We start from the raw sequence: 26,314 nt of genomic DNA, 5'->3' as shown, positions 1-26,314 counted from the left end.
GTTTATGGGGAAATTCCAAGCTCTGTCCAAACCCTGTAAGAAACTTTGGGGCTTAAGATAAAGCTGTGAACCTACTCTGGAATTAGTCACATGTCTGTCCCTTCATGGATTTCCTTCTTTCTCTGTAACAACCAAAGCAGAGTTAAGTGACATATATGCCTTACTACCATAGGGTGTTCCTGCTCAGACACCACTAAATTTTTTTTTAAGTCTAGCTTTGTGTTTCTTCCAGCTTCAGTTCCTGCACTTACTATGCTTGAGGGCTATGTAGATTCTCATGTTCGGAGGGACTTGAGCAGGGTGATCTGGTTTGGACATATCAGGTAGACCAAGATTCAGGCTAGAGCAGATTCCCAAGGTGGATAGAAGACTTCAAGTTCCAAGCATATTTTGACTTGAATTAAGCAGATTATTAATAAAAATAAACTTGGCAGCAAGTCCTCTGGCTTTGGTAATCAATCATGACCTGATGACAGCCTCAGCTATAGTGGTGTGACTAAGTGAAAATGCAAAATGGGAGTGAAGGTCCTTATGTATTGAAAAATTCTTTTGTTTCCTAAAGTTTCATAATGAAAGATATTCCCTCAATAAAAGGAGAAAGAAAAGGTTTAGTAGTTGTTTTTTGTGTGGGCCTGAAAAAGGATATTCCTTTTTGTGAAAGTACACTCAAACTAAGGGACAGTTTTGGAGGAGAAAAGATGAAAGACATACTTGGCTCATCAATCACTGATGCATTAATGTTTTCTCAGTGTCCCCATGTGAAAGAAAAAGTAACTTTCTGCCTTGACTTCAGATGAGCACCTGTTGTACACCATACCTCACCTGACAAATTTTGAGAGGATCTAAGAAAATAATACCGTGTGTCTGAAATTAATTTCAAGAACAAGTGGCAAATTTTGGTAATGTGCAGGACATGAGGTGCTTTGCTTTAAGCTCTCTCAGATCAGAAACTCTGTCCAGCTAAACTGGGGGGCCTCAGCTCCTTTCTGGAGTCTGATGTGTCATCAGGTGCAGACCACACAAAGAGGGCAGGCTGTAGCCAGGAATGCCTGTTCCTGCAGAGCACAAGCCTGTCTGTACCTGGAGCCTAATGCACTGTCAGGTGCTGAGAACATAGTGCCTGTATTTTCCTGGCAGTCAGGCTAAATGATCCCTGTAGGACCCTTCCAATTGAACTATTCTGATGAGAAGTGTGCCATGGTTCCTCAGCTGTCTAAAAGAAAAGACACCAATATGTCCTTCCTGTGGCTCCTAGTCCAGGTAGGTGGGTCAGACCACATTTTGCTCAGAACACAGATGGGGAAAACATCGATTCCAATCTGTTGGTTGTTCTATCAAAGAATTAATAATACTTTGTTATTGTTATGAAGGCAGCTAAATTAACTAGATTCCTGTGGAGTAACCAATGGAGGGCACCTCGAGAATATGAGATACAGCAGTCAGATTATGGTCCTTCCTGACTCTTTTTTAAACTTCCAGTTATATGAGTCAGGAAATTCTTGGATCGCAAAGCTGAATCATCATGTTAAGAGCTCTATGTGGCATTTTCTTCCAGAAAACTTATTATTCAATTTGAGTGTGCAAAATAATTGACATTTTATGTATGCTGAAGCAAAGAGTCACATACCTGACTCTTTTTTGTATGTCAGAACTTTCTTGTGCCTATTTTAAACTGGCCACTCTTGTTTGAAGTCCCCTAGTAATTGTATGAGAAGAAACTGTGGTTTCCTATTCACTTTCACTACTCCACACGGTACTCTCTAGACCCCTATCCCTTTCTATACCTTTACCAGGTTGTACAAACCTGTCTATTTGGGCATCCCATACATAGAAGCTGCTTTGTTCCTTTGATCAGCTATTCTGCTTTCTTTTACTGCTCCTCTGTATAAGCTTTGAGATGGGCAAGTGGACCAGAATTTAATGCAATATTCAGGATGCAGGTGTAATATTTATTAATATTGGGATATAACTTTGTTTCCTTTTGCTTTTCTGTTCTCTTTACAAGTAGTTTCTAGCATTCTTTTTTGGTTTCTTTTATTTTTTTTTTTTTTAATTTTGACTGCTTCTGAGTTCATATTCTCATAGGAAACTGCTTCAGCCTTATTTCTGAAAGGAATAATAATTCAACTCCAGACACCTAGCGCGTATGGTTAAGACTAGGGTTTTTTTAAATATGTGTCACTTCATGCTTTTTAATTCCAAAGTTCATCTGTTGTTTTATTACATGGTATCTCAAAATTATGTTTCTGCAGCATGCAGTAGTTTTTCTCTGTACTGTGATAACTGGACAGTTATTGTATGATTATCATCTCAGTATTTCTTTTTCCAAACAATTTGTGAGTATAGCAGAGATTCCTATGATAGTGAGCTGGCTTCAGAAGAAGCATTCTCATTTATTTATTTTATTTACTTATTCCAGATTGGTTTGTTGTTTTTTAGATGCCATTATGTTTGGCTTTAGTCTTCCTCAAGGCTTTTTTTATTTTCCTTTACCAGGCAGGATGCATTTGCTCTAAGACTAACATTATTTCTTGAAATGGTCTGTCTCCAGAAAAGATGCACTTTAAATTTTCTCTTTTAGGGGGTTTTAAAATTTTAGATAATTTCTGTCTTTGAAATTCAGCATGTCAGTAGTTGATCGGGTTTTGGGTGTCTTTAGAAATGCTGAATCTGATGCTGATATAGTTCAGACAGAAAGATGATAAAACAATTGTTTAAACTGGTCAGGAGTGAATCAAGGGTTGCTTCCAATTCTGTGGATTTCCTAGCTGCCTGTTACTGAAACAGTTATTTACAACCTCCAGAAATCCAGTATTATCTAAGTGATCAATGTAAAAGGTTTCACATTTTACTTCAGAGTAATTAAAATAATTGGAATGATAGTTCCTGGGATTTCCACATTCCATTGCCTTCCTGCCACCATGTTTCCTTTATACATGCAGTGTACAAGTCCTTTTTTAGGGTAAGCATTCTGGGTCTGCCATCAATATGTTGGAGAATCCTGTGGAACACGGAAACCACGGTTTTGGCTCTCTGTCCCTGTATCTTTCATATCAGACTTTTAAAACCTTTTTTTTTACCATGTTACTTTTGTGTAACTTCTATCACATTCTTTGCTTAAGGCTGCAGTGTCTACCACGGGATTTAGAACAGCATACATAGTTTCTTGTGTACACCAGTCTGCTTTCAACTTATCAGTTTGAAGCTTCTGTATAGTCTTCCTGATGGGAAGCGCAGGTCCTGTTTCCCTCTCACTTTAAGCTGAAATTTGTTCATCCTTTGCTGGGTTTAATCCACTCTAGAAGCTCCCCAGTCTCTGGTGATCCTGAGCCTCACTTCCTTACTCCATTGCTAAAGCCAATCATTGAAATTTTGCCTCCTCACCAGCTGGATTCTGGTGGGGATTTTGATCTTTGGCATTTTATGTTCAACCTACAGGATCTTTCTTCTTTCTTTTATGTGGTACCCAGGTGGGCTACAACCTCTGCCTCTTTCCCAGCATTTCCCAACTTATCCGGGCTTTTTTAAAGTGTTGCAGTGTAGCAAAAAAGGGCACATAAAAAGACTGTCTCTGGAATCAGAAGCCAAACCTGTTTGGTACCTGGCAATGGAACCACTTGTGGCTATTGCCTGTCCCTTTTACTCATATGAGCTTTTTGATGCAAGGAGTTATTGCCAGTAAAAGAAGAAACTCAAGACACTTTGTCCAGAGAGGGGACTATTGACCAGGATTTTCACATTATTTAGCAGTTTAGCTCATTTCTGCCATGAAATCAGGCCTGGAAGAGCTTTTCTGTGCCCAAAAAAAGCATCCTCAGTTTAACCTCTTTCTTTGGGCAGCAATAGTTTTTTGGTTTTTTTTGTGTTTTTTTTTTTTTTTTTTTTTGTTTTGTTTTGTTTTGTTTTTCCCCTACAGGTGAGACTATACAAGGATTGCCATGAGGGCTCTGTGTTGAACATTCTTCCACCTATGGCACAATCAAGTCACAAGGCAGAACTCTGTGTCTGAGGATCATGGGGTACCTGGAATTAATGTCTTTGCATCACCCATGCACAGGTCAGGTAATCATGTGACACTCGATACTTTACCCTGGAAATTGTCACCCTCTAGCTAGGCTTCTGACTGCATTTTGCTTGCACATCTGGACTGACTCAAGTGTTCCTATATGGGATGGCAATGCAGCTTCCAGTCAAAGAATTGAGAAGCAATTACATTAAATGTGTCATTAACAACTGTATTCGTCATCTTTTGTAACAAATTATGCTGAGACATTGAATCCAAATTACAAGAAGCTGAGGTTTATCCTTAGCTTATGCTTCATTCAAAAGAAGCTGGCATTCTCCAAAGGCAGTCTTCCTGTTACTTGGCAATGGACTTGATGTAAGGTGGAAGGAAGAGCTCCAGCCATGTAAGGTGTATTTGCATCAGCATGTTACTAAGCTGGTGATCCCTGAGCTGCAGAGGGGTCAAATGGAGGTCATTAAGGTGGAGGAAAAGAGTCCCTAGAGGTTAGAAAGTTTATTGCAGTAGAGCAAAGAAAATGTGTGCCACTCATATCTTGTTGTGAGGTCTGTCTTCTTTATTGTCCTTCTGAAACAAATCTGTGTGTCAGGCTATGTGGTCACATACATCTTCTAGTAAGTTTAGTAGTATTGAGAAAATTTAAAATTGAAGGTTCAGAAATACTACTTTACGTTAGAGTTTGAGCTTGTGTTGATTATTTGCCAGCTAACTTGCTGTCACTAGCACAAGTAGAACTTCATATTTACAACCTGAAAATATTTATATCACAAATGTTCATGACACAGCAGAATATTTTCAGGACAGAAATCTATGTGTAGCTAGGTGACCACAATTAAAATTATCATTTAAAGAATTAAAGAAGAATGAAAAAAATTTAATTTAGCTGTTGTTATGAGGGCAGATTCTTTTCTGGCCAAATGACCAATTTCAAGGAAGTTCAAGGGAGTTAAGAGGCACATACCTTTGATTCTGCATCAGTTTGTCAGCTCCATACCTAGCCTAGGACTGAATGTTGTCTCTTGAACATGCAAATTTTCTGCATTGGTCTTTCCCACAATTTCTGATTTGTTCTTAATTATACCAAAGAAGGAAATAAACTCTGCATCCTTGCAAAATTTTCATGGCTCTTCTGATTTGGGGTGTTGCAGGGTGTAGCTAATGCTCTGAAAAGGCTTTGGGATTCCTGGATGAAAGGTGTGATGAAAGAAGTGTATTGTTATTGTTTTAGGGGAGGAATCATGCTACTGGGTAAGCCTCTGTCACTGAGACTTGCTGGACTTGTTTGTTCTGACTTGCCTATGACTCCTTTCTTTCTTAATTCAGGAGATAAAGCCTCAAGTCTATGCTGAGATGCTGCACAGTGTGTTGTGGTGCTCGAGACGGTGGATCTCCCAGAGAGAAGAGCTTCTTGCTGACCTCTCAGTAGTAGGCAGAGGTGAGTGCCACAAGCTTCTGGCTTGCTTGTTGGTATTTTGGGCAGCATGGCTGCACCATGTGTAGATTTACAGGGCAGTTTGAGCTCCAACTGAGGGTGTGGGGAGAATGACATTAGTTCTGAGCTTGCTTGTGTTTTGATCTGCCTTTCATGCATCAGTAATCCTTCTGATATTTCAGCCTTTCTCCTCACCCAAAATGCATGCTTTCTGAGAATTCTCCAGGCTGCACCATGTGTAGATTTACAGGGCAGTTTGAGCTCCAACTGAGGGTGTGGGGAGAATGACATTAGTTCTGAGCTTGCTTGTGTTTTGATCTGCCTTTCATGCATCAGTAATCCTTCTGATATTTCAGCCTTTCTCCTCACCCAAAATTCTGAGAATTCTCCAGCTCATCTACAGCACAGTATGGCAAATCAAGGTGGCCTATGTGGTGGGCAGGTGAAGGTCATCTTACACTGTGCTGACCGACCTACCATTTGTGCTAGTGCAGTTAGAATGTGTTGTCGGCACAACTGCTGGATGAGAGGACGAGTGGAGTACAGTTGGTAAAAGTAGCTTCTTGTGCTTTTGATTATTTTAATGGACTTTGTATGCAGCCAGTGAAGTGTTAATCTGTGCAGAATCAGCTTGGAAACACACCAAATCTGGCACCTGACCATTTCGCCCGCCCTGCGTTGGAATGAAAATCAAACTGAAAACCCACAGAGACTGTAACTGCTTGTGTGGTGTCTTGCTTTTGGAGTAGATTTCAAGAAATCAAAGAAGGACAAAAGGAGGCAGGCAGAGCTATTTTTGAGGGCTGGAAAGCAGAGATCTACTGCTATAATCTGTGACTGCCAAACAAACAGATACTTGCCTATGACCAACTCAGCTAGAAGGGGAAATCTGAGAGGTAAAGATGATAAAGTTACAGAAATTTATCCTAAACTGATTGCAGTCAGTGGCCATGTACTTAACATTTTCTTTACACTGAGATGGCCTCTCAGTGTTCATACAAATTGTAAGTCTTTATGTACTGAGTAGTCCTCCTACTTCTGCTAAAACTTGTTTCAGAACATGAGAGTCTCAAGAGGTTGGCTGTGGCAGTCAGTTGTAGAAAGACAAATAAGTGATAAAGGATGTCTCAGTCCTTGGCATTACAGTTACATCCCCAGACTCTTGTAGTGGTATAGGAGGCTACCTCTATCCCAACGAATAAAGAGCTCAATACTTCCAAATAGCCGTGTGCAAAATGGATGAGAGAATAAGGAACAGCAAACCTTTTGTGCTGATTGCAGAGGTGATTGGATAACCAGGGAAGCCTGTATGAGCAGCATTTTGGCATCATGGATATAGTTGCTGGGAAGCTCTGAGTTAAGATATCCCAAAGACTGAATGCTGCCTTTGAATCTTGAAGCAAATGACAAGAGCTGGGTTTGGAGCAGTTGTCTTTTCCCAGCTGAAGTGTGCTCTGGGGAAGCAGCAAGACCTTGGTAAAATTGGATGGTTAAGGGGAGGAGCTCAATTAGTAAGTGGCAAATACATTACTGATGCTTTATCTGACTGCAGAGGGGTGGCATGCAGCACCTACTGTTTTTGTGGGCTGTTCAAGGGTGTGGGGAGATCAAGCTGATTTAGTATGACGCATAGAAAAACGCACACTTCATTTCCCTCAGCAGATACCTTCAATGTTTGGAAGTCTTTCATTGTATCAGAATGCTTTAGGAGATATCAAACATTGAGTAATGGAGACTGGTAGGTAACTGACCTCATCCAAACAAGGGTCTGGCAGTGCTTAGGCAGGCACCAGCTTCTTCTGCTTCAGTTCTCAAAACAGCTGAGGTTGTTGTCCCATTCTTTTAGAAGTGTGTGTCCTGAGCATGCCACAAGAGCACAAGAGAAGTGCTAGGTTGGTGTGGTTGTTTGTGGTAAAGGTGGGAGTGAAATTAGCAAGTCTTGCTTTGTGGCCCTGTGCTTTTTCTATAGGCCTCCTAGAGTAAGCCAGATGTATCCTATTTGCTGCCATTCCCAACCACCCTGCCAAGGTAGATAGCTCCAGGGACCTAGTCTGGATTTTTAAATAACACTCACCAGGCCAGCAGATTAGTCTGTTCAGTTGTCTTGTGAAAGGTTCCATTTCTAGGAAGAATGATTGTAGGCATGTACCTGAATCCATCAGCTGGAAAAACTGGTCATGACTATAAATGTGGAGAGACCCTACCCATCAGATGTGCCACCCAAACTCTGCCACTAGCTGTTCTGAGAATACTGGATTATCAGTTGGCAGGAGTATAATAATAAAAAAATATAATAATAAATGTATTATAGGAAGACAGCAGCAGATCACATAGAAGAAGTTGCATGTTTTTTTTCTATGTGGAACATGGCAAAACACTTTCAGTAAAGAGCTGGTACAAGAAAACATGGTTTAGATTAATCTAAAAGCAAATCTAGTTTGAGATGCTATGAGGTCTTAGCTTAAGAAGTCAAAAATATCAAGGGCAGATCTGTAAAGCAGAACAGGGTAGCTGTTCCCTGCTTATCCAGAAATTCAGTGACTAGGGCCACATGATAAAGTTACACTTTCTTTTCTTGTCTGAACAGATGCATTCTGATCAGTTTGCTGGTATTGCTCTTGCTGAAGCTTTTGATAACACACAGTAACTCAACCAGAAGAGATGGATAATCTCAATATAGTGAATCAAACACTGTCAGGCAGAGGTGGGAACTGAACTTGCATCACTTGCATTGTGAATGAATATAGTAACCTTTTAGGAATTTTGGTACATGATAAGACGAAAACCAGCTTGTCACCTATGTATTTTGCTTGTCTTTCACTTTTGGGTGAATGTTCCAAATTCAAAGGTAAAGAATTCATTTGGGGCTGATCAGAAGTCCAACCTGAAATCCTATGTGCTTTCTCATTGGATTCACAAGGAAGACCAATTTCAGCTCTGTAAATTTTTGGTATAACTCTTCTTCATAATATGTCAATAACTATTAATGTTGCTTTATTTCTTGCTGTATTTCACTTATTGAAATATCTTGTATTGAGGTTTGATTAAATATATCTCTTTCTAAACACAACTTTAGTGCATTTTAAATACTTAATTATATTAAAATATATCTATTTTCAAAATAATTCATTTGGATTTTTTTTCAGTACAGAATAAATTTTTAGTGATCACAGTCTTTGTTTCAGAGCCAAGGTGTGTAAGCTAGGAGATTTAACAGTTTGCTCTTCCCAACCTGAATTAGCTGTGATATGAACTGGAGAGATGCTGCTGTCTTCATGGATTATCTTGGGCCCCCTGGGAATGACACATATTTTAAATGAGAACATGGATTGCTGGAGGAGGTTTAATGTTCACGATAGTATTGCCAAGATAAGCAGGTTTGTACTGAACTAAAGGATCTTGGGTTTGAAACGTCTCACTAATTCACTGCAGACTGAAAGCTGCCAGATATAGACCACAAGGAGGTGGCTTTAAAGGGCAGAGAGGATTTGGCCTTTGAGATCTCCCAGAGGGGTCTGGGTCTGATCTCTTGTTAGGGTTTGCTCCTATGGAATTTGAGTTATCTCATTCATGCCAGAAGGGTGAATGCATTGGTGTTACCTGAATTCCCATCAGCCCTGCTAAGAGTTAATTTGCAGTTTACTGGAGTTTGGGCAGTAAAAAAAGTCAAAGCCTGTGATATAAGGAAACAAGAAATGTGAGGCTGTGTGAAACACCAGACTCTAGAAGGCATCACACAGACAGCACTGGTATTCGGGATCTTCTCAGGAGAATGCCTGTCTGCTAAGCAATGTCTCTTTGCTACAGGAGGAAAGAGAGGTTGTATCCATGGTGGAAGGCTTTCATCAGCACTGCAGAGATCAGTGTTTCTCTGGCCACTGAGTGTTGCTGGGTGGAGTAAAATTTGCTTGGTTACTAGAGAGCGGAGAGGACCATGTCTAATTCCTAAACAGGGGGATCCATCTGCCACTAAATTATATAACTATGGAGCAGGATGTTCCAAGCACAGGAATCCCTGTCAAGGTGGTTATTCTGGTAGTCCTGCCCTCTGTGGCACCATAGCAAAAAAAGGGAGTGAAGAGATGATTGGAGGTGTAATGTGCATGCATAATGAAAGCATTGAGTGGATATAACCTGAACTGTCTCTCAGTAACCATCCTAGTCTCTGTCTCAGCAGAGCTAGGCATGCCTAGATGTGTGATAAAACAGAAAAAAAAAACAAACTGCAAAACATGGAGGCTACTGAGCTGGGTCCCACATACAGACATTACAGTTGAAGGATACTGGTAACTGTACACTGTGGAAGTTGATGAATCTTGGTGCTGCCATTGTAAAAGTCTTTTTTTTTTTCCTATTCTGTTACTTAGCAAGATGGATCAAAAGCATCCTGCTAAAGGGAGGGTACTGTTTCCGTTTTGAAGAGATATTTCCACTTTACTTTATATATCCTATATACTAATTAATTACCTGTATGTGGATGTTGGTTGACACCTTGTGGGTGTTGGTGGATGAAAAGCTCAACATGACCCAGCAATGTGCACTAACCTAGAAAGCCAACTGTGAGCTGGGCTGCATCAAAAGAACTGTAGCCAGCAGTTTGAGGGAGGTGATTCTACTCTGCTCTTGCAGAGTACTGGAGTACTCATCCAGCTCTGGATAAGCCGAACATAGGAAGGACATGGACCTTTTGGAGCAAGGCCAGAGAAGGGTTGTGAGGATAATCAGAGGGCTGGAACAGCTCTCCTGTGAAGACAGACTTGAGAGAATTGTGGTTGTTCAGCCTGGAGAAGAGAAGACTCATTGGGAGATACTGTGAAGAAATTCTTCACTATGAAGGTGGTGAGGCACTTGAACAGGTTTCCCAGAAAAGTTGTGGATGCCCCATCCCTGGCTGGAAGTGTTCATGGCCACATTGGGTGAGGCTCTGAGCAACCTTGTCAAGTGCAAAGCGTTCCTGCCTATGGCAAAGGTGTTGGAACTAGATGATTTTTAAGAGTCCATTCCAACACAAACCATCCTATGATTCTATGATATGAATGCTTTAAATTTTTTCCTTAAAAAAATGTTAAGTGAAATCAGTATCAGAAGTGGCATAGGGTTTTTTCCTTTCTCTCCCATGTTTCCATTTCCCTCAGCACTACAGCACTTCCTAAGGTTTCTGTTTCCCTTTGCAAATCTGTGTGACTTGTGGAGAACAAGCAGCTCTGAAATGTTGGAGGAGAAAGGAGTCTGTGTGTTTGTGGCTGTAGCTGGTATTTGCACAAAAAGGTAACAGAGAGAGATAGCTGGAAAGACAGTGCTGCTTTTGAGAGCATGAGTCTTACAGGCAAGGATATGCTCAGTTTTTTAAACCTTAAACTTTGTAGCTTTGGCATAAGGCCATGTTTTGAGGAAATCTGTTTAGATACAGTTCACAAAATGCAGCATTTACGATCCAAGAGCACAGTTGCCTCAATATCTGCAGAGTCAGCCATACACTGCCAGGGCTGTGCCAAGAGCAGTGGAGCAATTGCTTCCAATTGCCATTCAGGTGGAAGCCCTTGGAGTGGGGACAGCTGCAGGACAGGGAACCAGTCTAATTGAGATGGATGGGAGGGGCTCAGGCTGGAAACAAAAGCTCTCCAGTGAGGAGAGCAAAGTGAGATGCAAAAGCTGCCTCCTTCAAGCATGAGATGTGGCTAGGGAGGAGGGGCAGAGGCATGTTGCCATAGTGGGCTGTTCTGATTAGCCAAGAGGCTTGCCCTCAAGGGTAATAACTGACTGCCCATGAGGTATGTTGCAGTTCCCTGGGACTGGGAAATGCTGTGAGATCGGTATGGGAGTGTTCCATGGAAGGCTGCAGCATATTGAAGAAACTGAGGCAGAACAGTTCCACTGGTTTTAGGTTTTTAACTTAATCTCTTTTTCTGCTAAACCCTCAGAGCTGATGGACAGTGTATACAGTGCAGGTGTAGATGGAGAGAAGTCAAGGCCTCAGTGGAGCCAGTTGAGTTCTAGTGGGTGTTATTTATATGGTTATTGCAAGGCTATTGTAGTTTGCAAGGGAGTTATCTTGGCCAGCCTGGGTTTTCAGACTCCTATCAACTGCCCTACATCAGGAAACCAAGCCAGACTGGTGGGGGAAACTTGGGCTGTGCATTGCGAGAGCAGAACTTGCCCCAGTAAAGTAGGAGCAGCAGAAGGAGAGGTACTGGCTTTCTCCATAGCATGTGACTCTGAAGCAGAAGACTTGATCTTGGTCACCTGTCCTGTATATTTTGGTAACACTAAGCTGCTGCTTGTGACTACCTGCAGCTGTGATGCTGGCTGAAGCACATCTATTTTAACATTTTCTTTCCAGTCTGCAGTCTGCCACCTCTTTGAATGGGCAAAAATTTGCCCACTCTCGCTAGCCAAAACCAAGATTTTATATGAGGAGAATAAAATTTAAGTTTCTTCCAACTTCCCTGTCTCTTGCTGAATACACCTTTGTTGCCTGCAGATCTCTCATCTCCTTCCTCTGTAGGGCTATCTGGTTGGTTTTTTGGTTTTGTTTTGGGGGGGGGGGGTTGGGTTGTTTTTCTTTTGATGTTGTTTTTGTTTTTTTCCTGTTTGTTTTTCTTGCCCTTTCTTGCTTGTGGTGTTACTTTGTTTTCTTCCCATCAGAGCAGATAGTATAACACCATCCCCCTCTCTCACCACTTCTGCCTTTTGCTGTCTTGGATTTGTGCACCAGACCCTCACCTTTATTACTTATATGCCCATTCAGCTCATTTCCTGAGATGGAGCCTCTGCTGTTAACCTGCTCTGCTTTCACTGTGATTTCTTCTTTTCCACCTTGTAGTCAGAAAACCTGCAAACACTTATTCTCTCTACCTGCCTGCATCTTCTCAGATTTTGCTCAGAGATGGCTGTGCCATAGGCCTGAAAACAGGAAAACAGTGTTTAGCGTGTCTGGTCCACAGCAATACAAGCATGGATCAGGGGGTGTAAGTAGCATGGTGATTAGCCAGACAGTCCTCCTCCTGAGGGCTGGCTGCTGACATTTGTCTCTCCAGGATATCTGAGAGATTATCTCAGGTGTTTTTCTGATACCATGTACTAATGCAGACCATGTTGCAGAGACCCAGTATGTGGCATGACAATTACCACACGGTGTGCTTGGAATTACTGGGGATCTTTAATAATTGTGCATCAGGTTTTGCATCACCCTACAATAAAGCTACTGAGGGCATGCACAAAAATGCAGTTTTCCTAATGTTCTGTTGCTTAATGCTGCACTGGAGGACATAAGTGGAGGAAAAACTCTTCTGTGCTTCTGTCTATGTGTGAGTCAAGTTTTCAACCATTTTACTGGTCTCCTTGTGGCTTTCAGAGAGTGTGTCTTTCATGGCAATTACTGGATCTTGTTGCCATGTCACATTTACACACAAGTACCTCTTTGTCTATAGGTGTCTGGGAAGAGACAGGATGTGGTCGTATTCAGTATATGTGTGGCTTTGGAGAACCAAACCCTTAATAAACCAAACCTAAATAAAGGAACCCAATAAATGTTACGACTCATACCAACTAAATATAACCAAATACAATAACTACCTATTACATTGCATCTCTGGTTGCCTAGAATATCCTTGGGGCAAAGGTTATTTTGTCAGTCATGATTTATTAAATTTATGTTCAGTTGAAGTGCCTGTGTGGGTAGTCAGCTGCACCTGAAATCTATGTAATATTTCTTGAAGTGAAATTGTCTCTACTAGCAGTTCCTGCACAACTTTTTCTTCGGGTGTATGTGAGGCAACAGAGGCAAGTTAGAACGCAGGAAATTCTGACTAAATATAATGGAAAAGCTTTTGCCATGAGGATGGGCTGTGACTGCAAAGATCTTGGGAGACTGAGTTATCTTTCTCCCTGGAGATACTAAAATCTTGACTGGACAAGGTCTGGAGCAACCTCCTTTAATGGGGCTTAGTTTAAGCTGTCAGGCCCTCGGAGTCCAGAGGTCCTTCCCAACCTGCCTCATTCTGTGGAGTTTTTCAGCTGAGCTAAGCTATACCAGATATGATTAGACTCTGGATGAACTATTGTCTTTGTACTAGAGTTGAATTTCACCATGTTGTTTTCTTCAATACAGGCAGTGATCCAGATGGACAGAGCAATAAGGCGCTTAGAGCCATGGAAGATAGCACTCATTGTTGTATCAGTGATAGTAGGCTTAGCCCTCATCATTGGCTTGATTACATTTCTTTTGTGCCACGGTAAGTGCCCCGCTATTTTGTTGTGACAAGCTTTCACAAATCTGTTGTGTTTCACTTGCTACTGTGGTCCTGCCTGATGATTTAGGCATGCAATTTGCCCCTGGTATAAAACTCACATGAGAACTTTCTAAATGCTATTTGAGAACTAGATTGATCTTAAGACCTGTAAGAATACTTGAAATGTGCTTTATTTGATGCAAGGATTTCAATTTTAACCCTCCTTTTGTTTCTTGCCCTGGTATTTCCACTGGTATCCAGTGTCTCCACTGACTGACATAAGGAGAACAGTCTTCTGTATAAGCCAGAGGGTGTATAGTAAGCTTAGTCTTGAATGGAGTTTTTGCAGAAACTCAACCTGGCCCCTCCAGCTGAGAATATTCCAGAAAGAGAGAGAGCAGAGCTTTAGGCTTTTCAGAGGTCAGGACTCAGTTCTGGTTGCCAAGAGCCCTGTTTCAGTAGCAGATCACAGAACCATTAAAGTTGGAAAAGGTCTTTAACATCACCAAGTCCAGCCATCTTGGCTCATGACTTGAAGACAATTAATTCCATTCCCAGTCACTTGCCTCATGAATAAAGTTGAGTCATTCCATTCCCAGTCTCTGAGATAGCAGTGTGAGTTTTTTGAAATGCTTTCCTGCTGGAATGGAATTAATCATGTGGCCATCTCAGCTTGCCAAGAGTCAATGAGGCTGTGCCTTGCACTAGGACACCAGAAGGAGCAGTGGCAGAGCTACAGCTCAGCATTGTTTTTTGCCACCTTTGTGTTACAGGGCCCCTCTCTGCCATACACCCAAGAATCAGATTTTAATTAAACCAACCTCTGAGCAGACACAAACAGCTCTGCCCCTCGCGCCTCTCAGAGGGGCAGGAATGTGCCGGAGTGCAGCTGGGGAGGAGGAGATGTGGCTGAGTTGGAAGGACTCCTTTGTCTCAAGCTATGCTCACCTTAGGCCAACAAGAAGTGGGACCCTAGGGAAATGTTGTAGTGGGTGTAATTTGAAGCTCCTTGGGATGGTTGTCAAAGAAGAAATGAGCCCCTATATGGTCCATGGAGCAATAGGATGGTCCAGAACCCCCTTTTACCAAAGTACTGCTAAAGCTGTAATTTCACAGTTGACAGAATCACTGCCAGGGCCAGGGAGCCGTGCCTGTGCCATGTTTTGTGAGATATTGTGCATCTTTGAATTGTACTAAAGATGATCAGCTACCTTTCCTTCTTTTTCTCCTCTGTAGATCAAGACAGATATTACAATGCATCTTTCCTAATCACCAATGTCGACTATAATCCTCAGTATGAAAGGCAAACTACAGATGAGTTCAGAAACCTAAGTGAAGATATTGAAACCATGGTAAACTAAAAGCTTCTCTGCTTACACCTGACCTATGCTGAAGAGTTCTGCAAATGTGTAATTGAAAATAGAGTCAGAGGTGATTGTGCCTCATCCCTACATGGCTGGCCTTACCTTACACACCTTGCTTTTGTGGTTAAAGATGCATAGCTGACTTTGCACATGCAGATGGTAAGCACAGGTGCTGTCTGCTCCATAAGCCCTGTGGTGGAACTGGCAAGCACAGAACAGAATGGATATTGAAATCAGCCAACTCAGCTGTTTATTTTGGATCTGCATTCCCTGATGGAAATATAGTGGTAGCTTTAGTGTAGAGGTGGAGATCTGAAGGCATTTTCATGTGTTTCAGAGGCTCATGAAACTGTTATATTGTAAAAGCATGAACTTATTGCAGGTGTATTTTAACACATTCTTTTTTTTTAACAGATATCTGAAGTATTCGGGGGGTCCTTTCTAAGTAAAAGATACATCAGGTCCCACGTGGTCAGTCTAAGGTAAGTATTGTGAAGGCCAGGAATAAACAGGGATGTGCTAAATACCTTTTCTTCCTACCTGTTGACCATACGGAGCATTCCTGGTTGCTTGGGTTACACCAGCAGGGTGACTAAGCCTTGTCTGGTTGTTGCTGTCCTCTAGTGCTCACAACACTGAGGACTCAGTTACCCTTAGAGGTCAGCAAGGAAGAGAAGTTTGGCCCTATACTTCTGCAGATTGATTACCCTTTCCCTAACTGTTCCCAGAAAATTCCCTCTGATCTCTATCATAGCAAGAAGCTTTTGCTCCCTGCTGACATGTCATCATCTTCGTTTACTTAAGCACAGCCATGCTATTTGTTCTGGACATCTGTGCAGACCAGACCTGTTCTCATATACAGAAGGCAGGCAGTAAAAAGCAGAACCAGGAGCATTAGTAGGCAAAGAGAACGACACCATTTATTTTTGTTGGTTTGTAGCCCAGATCCTGTTGGAGTGCTTGCATCTGTTGTTCTGGTATTTAAATTTCCCTCTGCTGACAGTGAAGCTGCGACCTTGGGTCAAATCAACCGTGTGTTACTCAGAAGGCTGAAAGCAACCTCAACGTACCTGAATGTTGACCAGTCTACCATTAGACTCACAGGCAAGTGCCTTAGGTTCGTGTTTTCAGCTTGGAATTTGTTCCTCACACTTTGCTGTTCTCAGCTTAATGAGTTTCACCTTAGTATGGAAATATGGTCTATTCTCGTTTTCTTTTTTTGCCTTCTCAAAATTGTCTGTTAGGCTGACAGCCTGGGAAGTTGGAAGACAGAACATGGAAAGAATTAAAACATATTGGCACTGATTTATGAGTGTGAGCTCTTCTCCATGCATCAGAGGCTTTCCCAGTGTGACCTAGTTGTGTTGAATGAGATAGTCCCCCTCAATTAATCAAAAAAGGCCCAACTTTGTGATCTTGGGTTCACAAACAACTTTAAGACATACAGTAAATTGAATAAGAACTTTTATAACCAGGCACTGAAATGCAGAGTCCTCAAGCTATTAAAAAATGCAGGGCTGAGGTGGTTTCCTTTTCTATCCTCTGCCATTTATTTTGTCGTTTGACAGATTTCTGTTGCAAGTTTCCATAACAAGATCCTGAGGATCACTGGGCAGTAATTCTCTCCATGAATCGGTTGTGGATTGCTATCTGACTCTGACAGAGGGGTTTTTGTAGGAAAGAAATTAGAAATGTTGCAGTTTACTTTCAGACAATCCCAGCCCTGAGGACTTGTGAAGACTCATCTGACCACCTTGCCACACTAAACCTGAACAAAGGCCTGTAGGCATTTGCTGGTGGCAGTGCACATTATACATGTAGATGTAACTTGGACCCACTTGCAGTCATCTGCTGCTTTTCTTAGCTCTGAGCTAAGGCAAGAAAGGCCTTTCAGTGAGGAACAGAGGTCAGGCCTCATCCTGTGGCCTTTCAGTGAGGAACAGAGGCTTAGCTGAACTTCTCCAACAAACAAAATTACTACTTCTTGTACTATCACTCCAGGCAGCAATGCAAGCCATTTAATTTGTGTTTCCTGGGTACAGGGAGGGAGTCTGAGCTGGATCATATAGCATATGAGATAAACTTACTGTGGTCTTTGCTTTTCATTCCAGAGTTGAATAAGGAAAAGGGAGATAACCTTTTAAACAACTGTAAGTATAAATGCTTTATAGTAAAGGTGCAGGGACATAGTGCTGGAAGTTCTGTGCTTACAAAATCCTAATACTCTCATGATACAAGTTGAAAATAGAGTTTGTTGCAGATATTAGAACAATAGACAGTGCATGAGCCAGGGGAGATTTCAGCTCATTTTCTTGCAGTCTTCCTGGCACTATACATTTGTAGAATCAAGCATTCTGTCTTGGTGGTGGGAAGCACTTGCTTTAATGTTGGTTGTTGGAAGTAGGGGCATGTAGGGAGATGCTGTTAGCAAGTTGGCATAAGGACTGCAGTTTTGTTGTGGGCCATGATTCTTGCTGGAATCCTTCAAAAAACATTTTCCCTCTGCCCCCCTCCTCCCTCAAGAAAGGTTTGGCAATAGATATCTGTCAGATTTGACCTAAACTTTAAGGAAAAGCCAGAGGGTGGGAGAGGGAGAAGAGCTGTCCACACTTGGGGCAAGGCAGTGGCACGGCCCCAGAGAGTGGCAAGTTCTCAGTTCTCCTGTTGTGCTCCCCCTTGAGGTCTTAGAGCTCCTCTGGAAACTGGGAGACAGCATAAGTACCCTCCCAGAACACTCCATCAGTACACTGCGTGCTTTTGAAGACTTTGCATGTTAGCTTTCCATCTTCAAATGGCCTCTGAGAATTAACTGGTTTGAATCTAACTTTGTTCAGCTGGGTAATACCTGATTGTTGGCACAGTGGCTGTAAGTAAATTGTTGGGAAGAGGACACTATTTTTTTGTTGCTGCTGCCAAGGCTAATCTGGAGGTGACCTGACAAAATCCCTTTTCTTTCAGTGTCTCAGATACACAGCCTTCAGGTCCCATGGGAATTCATATGGGCTTGTGTATCTGAAAACTGGCTTAATGAAAAAGTACTGACTCCTCTACCAAACTTCTTTGTTTACCCTGCGTGCATCCTGAGACACTTGTGACCATGGCACTTGGCTTCCCTGCTTTAGGTGAAGGCTGTCTCTTGATGGAGACTCCTGCCCTGTTACACCTGTGCCTGCAGCCATGAGGGCTTTCAATCAGCTAAAGCAGAGCTGTCTTTTCTCTGACAGGCTGTGGAATACGAAGACAGGCATTCTCCTTCACAGGAGTGGAAAGAATAACTGGTGGGCAGCGTGCACGGGAGGGAGAATGGCCATGGCAGGCGAGCATTCAGCTCGATGGGACCCATCGCTGTGGGGCATCAATCATCAGTAACACCTGGCTGGTGACTGCAGCCCACTGCTTTAGAGGGTAGGTCATCAGCACCTCTCTGATCCTACAGGCCTTAGGACTCTTCGTTGCTCTGACCTTTTGTGACCCTCTAATATCTGTATCTGCTGAAAGATGATGAAGTTTTACTCTTCCCCTTTGGCAAACTTGGTCACACTGCTTTTTGATGCTTAAATGGAGACCTAAGCTCCCTTAGGTACGTTGTTTTGTGTGGCTCTAGCATAACCTCAAACATCTTACAGAGTAAGAGATCCTCGGAGGTGGACTGCCAGCTTTGGAATTCTGCTGAGACCTCCAAATCAGAAAAAATTTGTCCGGAGAATTATTGTTCATGAGAGATACGGTGACGTTCTCCTTGATCATGACTATGATGTGGCTGTGGTGGAACTCGCCTCTCCTATTGAGTTCACAAGTGATGTGCACAGCGTCTGTCTTCCTGAAGCATCTCATGTTTTCCCAGACAACACTTCCTGTTTTGTCACTGGCTGGGGAGCTTTGGAGAATGATGGTGAGTGTCTCTTGCCTCCCTGTGCCCTGTCACACATGTGTCTGAGAAGAATGATGTTAGTTTTATGGGGTTTTTTATTTATTTTGAGTTCCTTAGACTTGGTGTTTAATATGTCCTGGTGAGATACCTTTGGACTTAGTTGGCTGCTTTTTTTTCTGACTTGGTCAGTGGATTGGAAATGGGGGGAAGACCCTGAAGGTTAGTCTTACAGGATTTAAGAGCAGCTTTTCTTAGTTGTTGTACACACAGCACTGGTTGAATACATTTGGTTCTCCAGTCCCTCTGGGTTTAGCTCTGACATGAGTTCTTTTGTATTCAGATTTTTTGTAGATGCACCATGACAATTTTCATCAGTTTTTCTCACTGGTCATAAGTGAGGCCTCATCCAGTGATTTGAGTGAGCTTCTTTCAAATTAGTCTGTGTCGTTGAGGTTAGAGAGGATGGGACTATAAATCTGCTTGTGAGAGCCACTGACCTGTATAGGTTGTGTTTCATGGGAGACCCTTGGGATGTGTAGTGCTTGCCCAAAGCTATGCTGCAGTTAACCAAATGGGTCTTTTCAATGATAGCAAGGACATACCATGTAGCATACAGCTGAATGCAGCACTGAAATATGTACAAAAATCCATTTGTCCCTTATGCTAAAGAGCATCTAGTGATGATGAAAGATAGATAGGAGTTACGTTTGGGAACAAGTGGAGGACTTTGGCAGTGGGGGGGATTGACTTTCTTAATCCTGAGACATTTTCTGGGTAGCTCCCTAAATTGCCTGTGATGGCAGAAAAGTGGCAGGAAAATTTGGCTACTCCTAATCATTGAGTTTTTTTATGTTGCTTACCCTGTCTGCAAAGTCTAATGCCACTTCTCCTTCTAGGCTATAGTGTTAATCAGCTTCGACAAGCAGAAGTGAGAATTATAAGTACTGAGGTTTGTAATGGGAGACAAGTGTACGGTGGAGCTATAACAGCTGGAATGTTGTGTGCTGGATACTTGGAGGGGCAGGTGGATGCTTGCCAGGTAAGTCTTCTTATCAGTAGTAGTAAAAAGGAAATAGGTGGGGTGGAAGGTGATGTTTTCTAGAAATAAAATGTACTTTGGGCAATCTTAAGTTTATGAGTTTCAATATCTTGATAGATACAAATGAAGAGCTTCAAGGCTCAGGTGCTGGAGTTTGCACTTAAGTTTGTACGAAGTTTATATACAATGCACAAGTGAGAGAATGCAGATGTGAGGGTGTGAATTAGACATAGGCTGTGAGGCTCTGTCTTGTCAGTAAATTGCGTGAAACTTGAATTGTAGCTGAGGTCTACAGAAAAATACCCGCCAATTGTAACAGAAGAATTTGAGAATTTGAGTTCATGGCTGTTTGCTTTTTTTCTGTCTGTTGACATTTTTCTCCTTAGGGTGACTCCGGTGGGCCGCTGGTGCAAGTGGATTCTAGAGGAATCTGGTATCTTGTGGGAATAGTGAGCTGGGGAGATGAATGTGGCAAGCCAAATAAACCAGGAGTATACACACGAGTGACTTACTATCGAAACTGGATCCACTCTAAAACAGGCATCTGAAACCTGGAGCAGGTTAAGTTTTGTGGGCTGTATACAGCTATTCCTCTGACACATCCTGCTCTGTGGTCACCTTACCACAGTCACCCTCTAAGCAGCTGCTGGCTTAGCTTGTGGTCATGTATAAAGTACCTGTAAGCTTGGAGCAGTCTAGGACTTAAAATTGGTTTGGCCTACAGCCAGACAGGAATGGACTTGATCCATGTGACATTTGTTTGTTCAGGAAGTAGTCTGTCAAAGGGACAACTGCCTTCATCTAGATGCAATATATTGACCCTTTTGTCTTCATGGCCACATGTCTTGGCTCCAGCTTTTATACCCAAGCAAAGTGTCTGAGTCCAAACAAACATCTACCCGCATCCAAGACCAGCTATAACTGAAACCTGGCCCATTCATTTGCTGTGTGCTCACAAGACCCTATCTATCCATAGAAAAACTGCAATCCAGGCCCTGACTCCAAGGCTGCTGTACTTCGGAATTCTTGAGCTTTCTCCTGCATCATTCCAGGGAGTGCACTATAATGAAGAATGGAAAATGGCTTAGAGAAGTCCTGGTTCCTAATATCACATTGGACTGTTAATTAAGTGAATGGAGAACTTTTTCTTGCCTGAGAAAGAAATTAGTGGAAAGCACCAGCTTGTGTCCACCTTCTTTGAACAAGTGAACATATACCTGCTCGTCGCTTCATATAAACAGTCTCTACCATAGCATTTGCCAGGGGAGTGATTGCTGGACTTAAGACCAAAAACCTCTTTATGTTCATACCAGTTTGTTGTCGTAGAACAATATTTGGCTGAATTAATTTCCATTTTTATCTTTCCAGACTGTATTTTTCTGAATAAAAGTTCTTTGCCTTTTGTGCAGGATGGATGATTGAAACAATCTTAGTATGACCTTTGTAAAAAAAAAAAAAAACTCCTCAAACTTCTTATTCTTACAAATGCTATTGTCAAGTCTTTATAGTTTTATATGTGCATCTTTAGCTGTATCCTGTAAAAAAAAAGCTTTTGCATTACAGTGGAAATGTCCCTGTTCTTCAGAGCAGGACAGAACTTCTGACAGACCCAGAAATCTTATGTACAGAGCTTTCTCTTCTCACAGGAAGAAAGAATTGCCTGTGTTGCATTGCCAGACTGTAGCTGACTCATTTGATCTCAGCCACACAAACCTCATATTCTCTCTAGCTTCATGTTTTCAGGAGCCCATGTTTATGTCAGCCAGGTAGATATCCAATGATTTATACAACCCAGCAGCAGAACACACCTATTCCTGGTGGGGATGCTCTCCTTGGTGTGTCAGCAAGCTTTCCAACTTCATGTGGATCCTGATCCTAACAGCAGCAAGCGCTGTGGACTTAATTGCTGGATAATGAGCCACTCAACTGCTCTTTTCTCCCTCTGTGGTCAGAAGAGAAAGAACTCAGGAGATGACATACTAGCCACACTGCCAAGATTCAGAGCTGGTCCAGCATGGCAAACAAGAAAAAACCTTCTGCCAAGCTAGGAAAGGCAAACAGCAGGCTTTCAGTATGCTCTTAATTAGAAAGGCCGAGGGAAACAGGCCCTCAGTGGTTATAGTCTTAGGATCAGAGCGTTGTTCAAGTTGAGCATCAGTCAGCTGATAAAGTCAATGGCAGTTCAGGGATCCCCTCTGGACTGTGCAGCTTGCTGCCAGTGCTGCCTATATAGAGCAGTGATCCCTGCAGAGCAGTGATAACAGAAGTATTTTGATTACATGTCCTGTGATCTGTTTGTCAGTCCAGAGAACAGTGTTTTTCTGGAGCCTCACTGGAGGTACTGGAATAGTTGGAAGCCCACAGAAGGTCTGCAGCTGTTGTGTGTTCTATAGTTGTGTATACCTGGCACTTGATTTTTTTTTTTTTTCCCTCCAGGAACTTGTGGAATGTTGTGAGCTTCAGAAACAAACTTGCTGGTTTAATTTCTATATAGGGAATAAACACTGTCAGACTGGTTCCATAGGTCTGAGCCCAACAAATTTCATTTCAGCCTCTTCAGCTGAACGTGTCTGACATATATTGCTTGTTAGAGGAAGCTTAAAACTGATATATGACAAAATATATATGAAATGTTTTTCTTGGTGGTAGCACTTGTCTTGCCAGGATGGTGAATGAAATTTTATACTTTTCTTCATAGATATCATTACAAAATACTATGGATTTTCAGTTTTCAAAGCACTTTAGGCTTGGGTTTTCAAAGGACATAATGGTTTCTCCATCTGCTGGATTTCATTGTAACTTGCACATGTCACATTTTTAGGATTACAAATACCAACTTTCTCACTGATTTCCCAAAATAGATAAGTAGATGTCCAAAAAATTCATTTTGAATCTGTGAACTTTCCAGTTTGCTTATTTTGGGTACTATATCAGAAAGCCTTAAGCATTTAGCTCAGTCTCAAGGGCTGGAGTAAATCTCATTCTCCGAAGTGGTGCAAACAAAAACTCAACTTGTCATTTGCTTAAGGAACTGCCACTTCTGAGGGTCTACTTGTAGAGATACAGTACCTGATCTCCCTTATTGCTGAATGCCAGCACAGTGCAGACAGGAGGAGTAGGGATGAAGAGGACCTGGCACCTACTTGGTGTGTGTTTTGAAAGCTTTATTTTGGACTACCTTGTGGAGATTCTCCTTATAGCATCTGGAAATTTTGGTTCCAGTTTCTTCTGGAAGCAATGTAGTTCACATGCTCTGAGGCCTCTTGGTGATGCAAAGCAGTACAAATGGTGACTATCAAGAAGAGCATTTGAAAGAATGGAATTCATCCAAGGGAGTAATGGTGTGGCTGGAGATGATGGGCCTGAATCCCTTACCTGAGGCAAAACTACACTGATGTCAAGCTTGTCTGGCTTTTCATGAGGGAAATTAAGGAAACCTGAAGCCAAAACTTTTTATTTGGTTTAGGTGGTCGAGCAGACTTGTATTTTTTTAAGCTACATTTTCACCAATTTGTGAAGCTACAAGCTGCAGTTTCTCTCATCTGTGTTTTTAGAGGAATTAACATCTTCACACAAGGCAGAATGGGATATATCTAACTATACAATTGTGCATGACACACAGGAATGTAATTTATATATAAATTTAATAAAATTCGTTAAATTTACCTTCTGTTTCATGTACTTACTAATTTCCTGCATCACAATAAGCAACTGTAAGTTGGAGACTTCTCAGTTTTAGAATGTTACACTGATTCTATACCAAGAATTTATGTGCTGGCATTTATGTTTTCTTAATCATCTGGCTTTTTTGATTGTTAGAAGCTTTTAGATGAGCAAAATGTCATCCAGACTGGGAAAGAATTTAACCACCTGGACAGTGGTTACCCAAATTTATGTGCAGGTAAACAAGTCCTGTGTCATCCACTAGAGGGTGAATCGTATTGTACAAGAGCCTTACGACCCTGGCACCTGGTGGTGCTCTGCTTCAACTCACTAGAGAGGAGCTGGAGGACAAGGCACTGTGTTCCTGCTGTCTTGAAGATGCAGAGATGCTACACAGCTTTCTTGCAAAATCTGGGGAGGCTGCAGCTGTTTAAATCTAGAGGCTTTAAGCACAGGCATCTGTAGCACCACGTGAGTTTCAGGCTTCACCCATCAAAAAGCTTGGCGTCCCTCTCTCCCCTCTAAGTGTGTTAAATGCAGTAGGCTGCGGCTGTGAGAGCAAGGGCTGAGCAGGTTTGGTCTGCTTATCTGCAGCAACAAAGCCAGAGCTTTGTCCTGTGGAAGAGTAGACTGGGAAGGTACATGGTCAGGTATTTTTGGCATTGTGGGTCAGTTTTCTGAGCTTGTCAGCCTCCTTGCAAACAAGATAGTGGAGCAGCAGTAATTTTGAGAGCTTGATAGGATTAAGATAGTGAGGTTTGCAGTGGCATGCTTTGGTCTCCCATATTGACATCTCCCTGATGATTCTTGTAGATTGAATGCACTGATCAGATTTCTTCTTGTCCGTTTCCTGTCATAATGGGAAACTTGGAACAAATTGTACTGTATTCTGAGCTGGAAGGGAGCTACATATTGGAGTTCATCAATCCCAGTCTATAATAGCTAACAGCCAGCAGAATGAACTTGGAATTTGAGGTTATTTAAGAGGATAAAAAGGAGTTTTAAAGCAACAGCCTTATTGCAGTATTACAGGACATGCCATGTTGGCTATAGATGGGAAGGTGGCCATTTGTTTGAAAGAAGAGTAGCCCTTTTGTCATATTTTACTGGGTCCAGTGCAAGAAAGGGAGTGTTAGAGACAGACTTCTTAAAGGACATAATTTATAAAAAAAAAATGGCTTAGAAAAGAGCTTTGTGCTGATTTTCTGACAGAACGTGTGTTGTGTATGTAACACATAAAGCATTTATGAGCATTAAGTTAACTGTGGCCATGGTAACTGTGCCATGACCCAAAGATATGCTCCGCTGGTGTGGTTGTATTTGGCTATGTGGGTGGAGTTTCTGTCAAAGGGTTTAAGTGAAGAACTGAAGAGAAGAATAATTCTTATGATCTTTTGTATGTGTGGTTAAACAGCATCCTTCTATAAAACAAAGCTATCAGTATTTCAGCTTGCTGGGTGTCTGACCTATTACTGCTGCAAAGAAAACTTTTCAAAACTCATCTGGTTAGAAGACTTCAGAAACAAACAGAACAAATGGCAGTTAATCTGCTTTATCTTTAATTTTATTTCTAAATGAACCCTTTCTGAAATCACACTTCCTTTGAAGAACATTTTGTTTGCCAATCATTGTTTGTGGCTTTTTCTCAGGTGCAAAAAAATTGTTTCAATTAAGAAAGAGAAAAAGCTTTGAGGAACTTGTCACCCAAAAAATGCAACTCTTTCTTTTATATAAGCATGCATAGCTCTGAGAAATATATGGCATATCTCCAATTCACTTGATTAGCTAATGAATTCCTTCCTCCCTGCAATAAACCAGAGTTGTGCTTGCTATGTGATGTTTGTCCCTTCTGTGCCTGTGCTTTCCACCTTCCAGTTGTGCCACCTGGCTGTCCCTTACTTGAGGAAGGGTTTGCCATCAGCCTGGCTTCCAGAGCCTGTTTCAATCACGGACTGATCTTCGCAAATCAATACAAACAAGCAGCAATTGTCACACATCTCTGACCTTCACCAGGCTCTTGGGATCACCTGCAGCCTTTGGAGCTGTGACTCAGACAGTCTGGCACTGTTCTCCAGGCCAGCAGATGACCTGCATACCAAAGGGGGCTGTTGATGGCAACATTCCTTCTCCAGTGGACAGACCAGATGGAGGGACTGTGCTAGGAAATGAGGTCTCCTATGCTAGAGCATGATGAAAATGTAAGGAAAAAAACTTATTTGGTGTGAGAGTACTGGAACTTTGAACCAGGTTGTCATGAGAAGTTATGGAGTCTCCATCCTTGGAGATACTCAAAACACAGCTGGACATGATCCTCAGCACCCTCATCCAGCTACGCTTGTTTTGAGCAGAGGTTTTGGGCTGGATAATCTCCAGAGTTCCCTTTCTGCCTCAGCTGATCTGTGACTCTGTTCTCTCCAAGTGCCTTAGCAGCTTCAGGGAAAGGCACATGGACATGGCTAAGGGGTGGGCACTCTCTCAGGTGAACTGACTGTCCCCCTCAGTTGTGTCTGTGACAGCCAAGTGCTCTGGTAGCCAGCCTAAAGAAGCCTGACACCAGGTCCTTTTAATGCTTGACCCTTAGCTGCCATAACAGTGCTGTTGTATCAAACTTGCCTGGCACTGTTGGCTTTGAATAATCAATGGAAACAGCAGGGCATGGAAGGGAAAACAATCCATTCTGTGCCACCTAA

General features: G+C 42.1%; 1 protein-coding gene across 1 annotated transcript; it reads left to right on the top strand.

Moving 5' to 3' along the window:
- Positions 1–1,197: 1,197 nt before the first annotated feature.
- LOC137473317 (transmembrane protease serine 11E-like) lies at positions 1,198–23,626 on the top strand. The gene is made up of 11 exons (XM_068189198.1): positions 1,198–1,260; positions 5,348–5,449; positions 13,567–13,690; positions 14,924–15,039; positions 15,466–15,533; positions 15,992–16,155; positions 17,163–17,201; positions 18,276–18,456; positions 18,678–18,943; positions 19,819–19,961; positions 20,348–23,626. Exons 1-11 carry the CDS (start codon positions 1,198–1,200, stop codon positions 20,507–20,509), a joined length of 1,428 nt encoding a protein of 475 aa, XP_068045299.1. The 3' UTR covers positions 20,510–23,626.
- Positions 23,627–26,314: the final 2,688 nt, after the last annotated feature.

This window comes from Anomalospiza imberbis, chromosome 4 (genome assembly GCF_031753505.1).
Source record: "Anomalospiza imberbis isolate Cuckoo-Finch-1a 21T00152 chromosome 4, ASM3175350v1, whole genome shotgun sequence".
NCBI classification, from domain to species: Eukaryota; Metazoa; Chordata; class Aves; order Passeriformes; family Viduidae; genus Anomalospiza; species Anomalospiza imberbis.
Note: the sequence above shows the minus strand (reverse complement) of the source record. Positions and strands in the feature narration are given on the sequence as shown.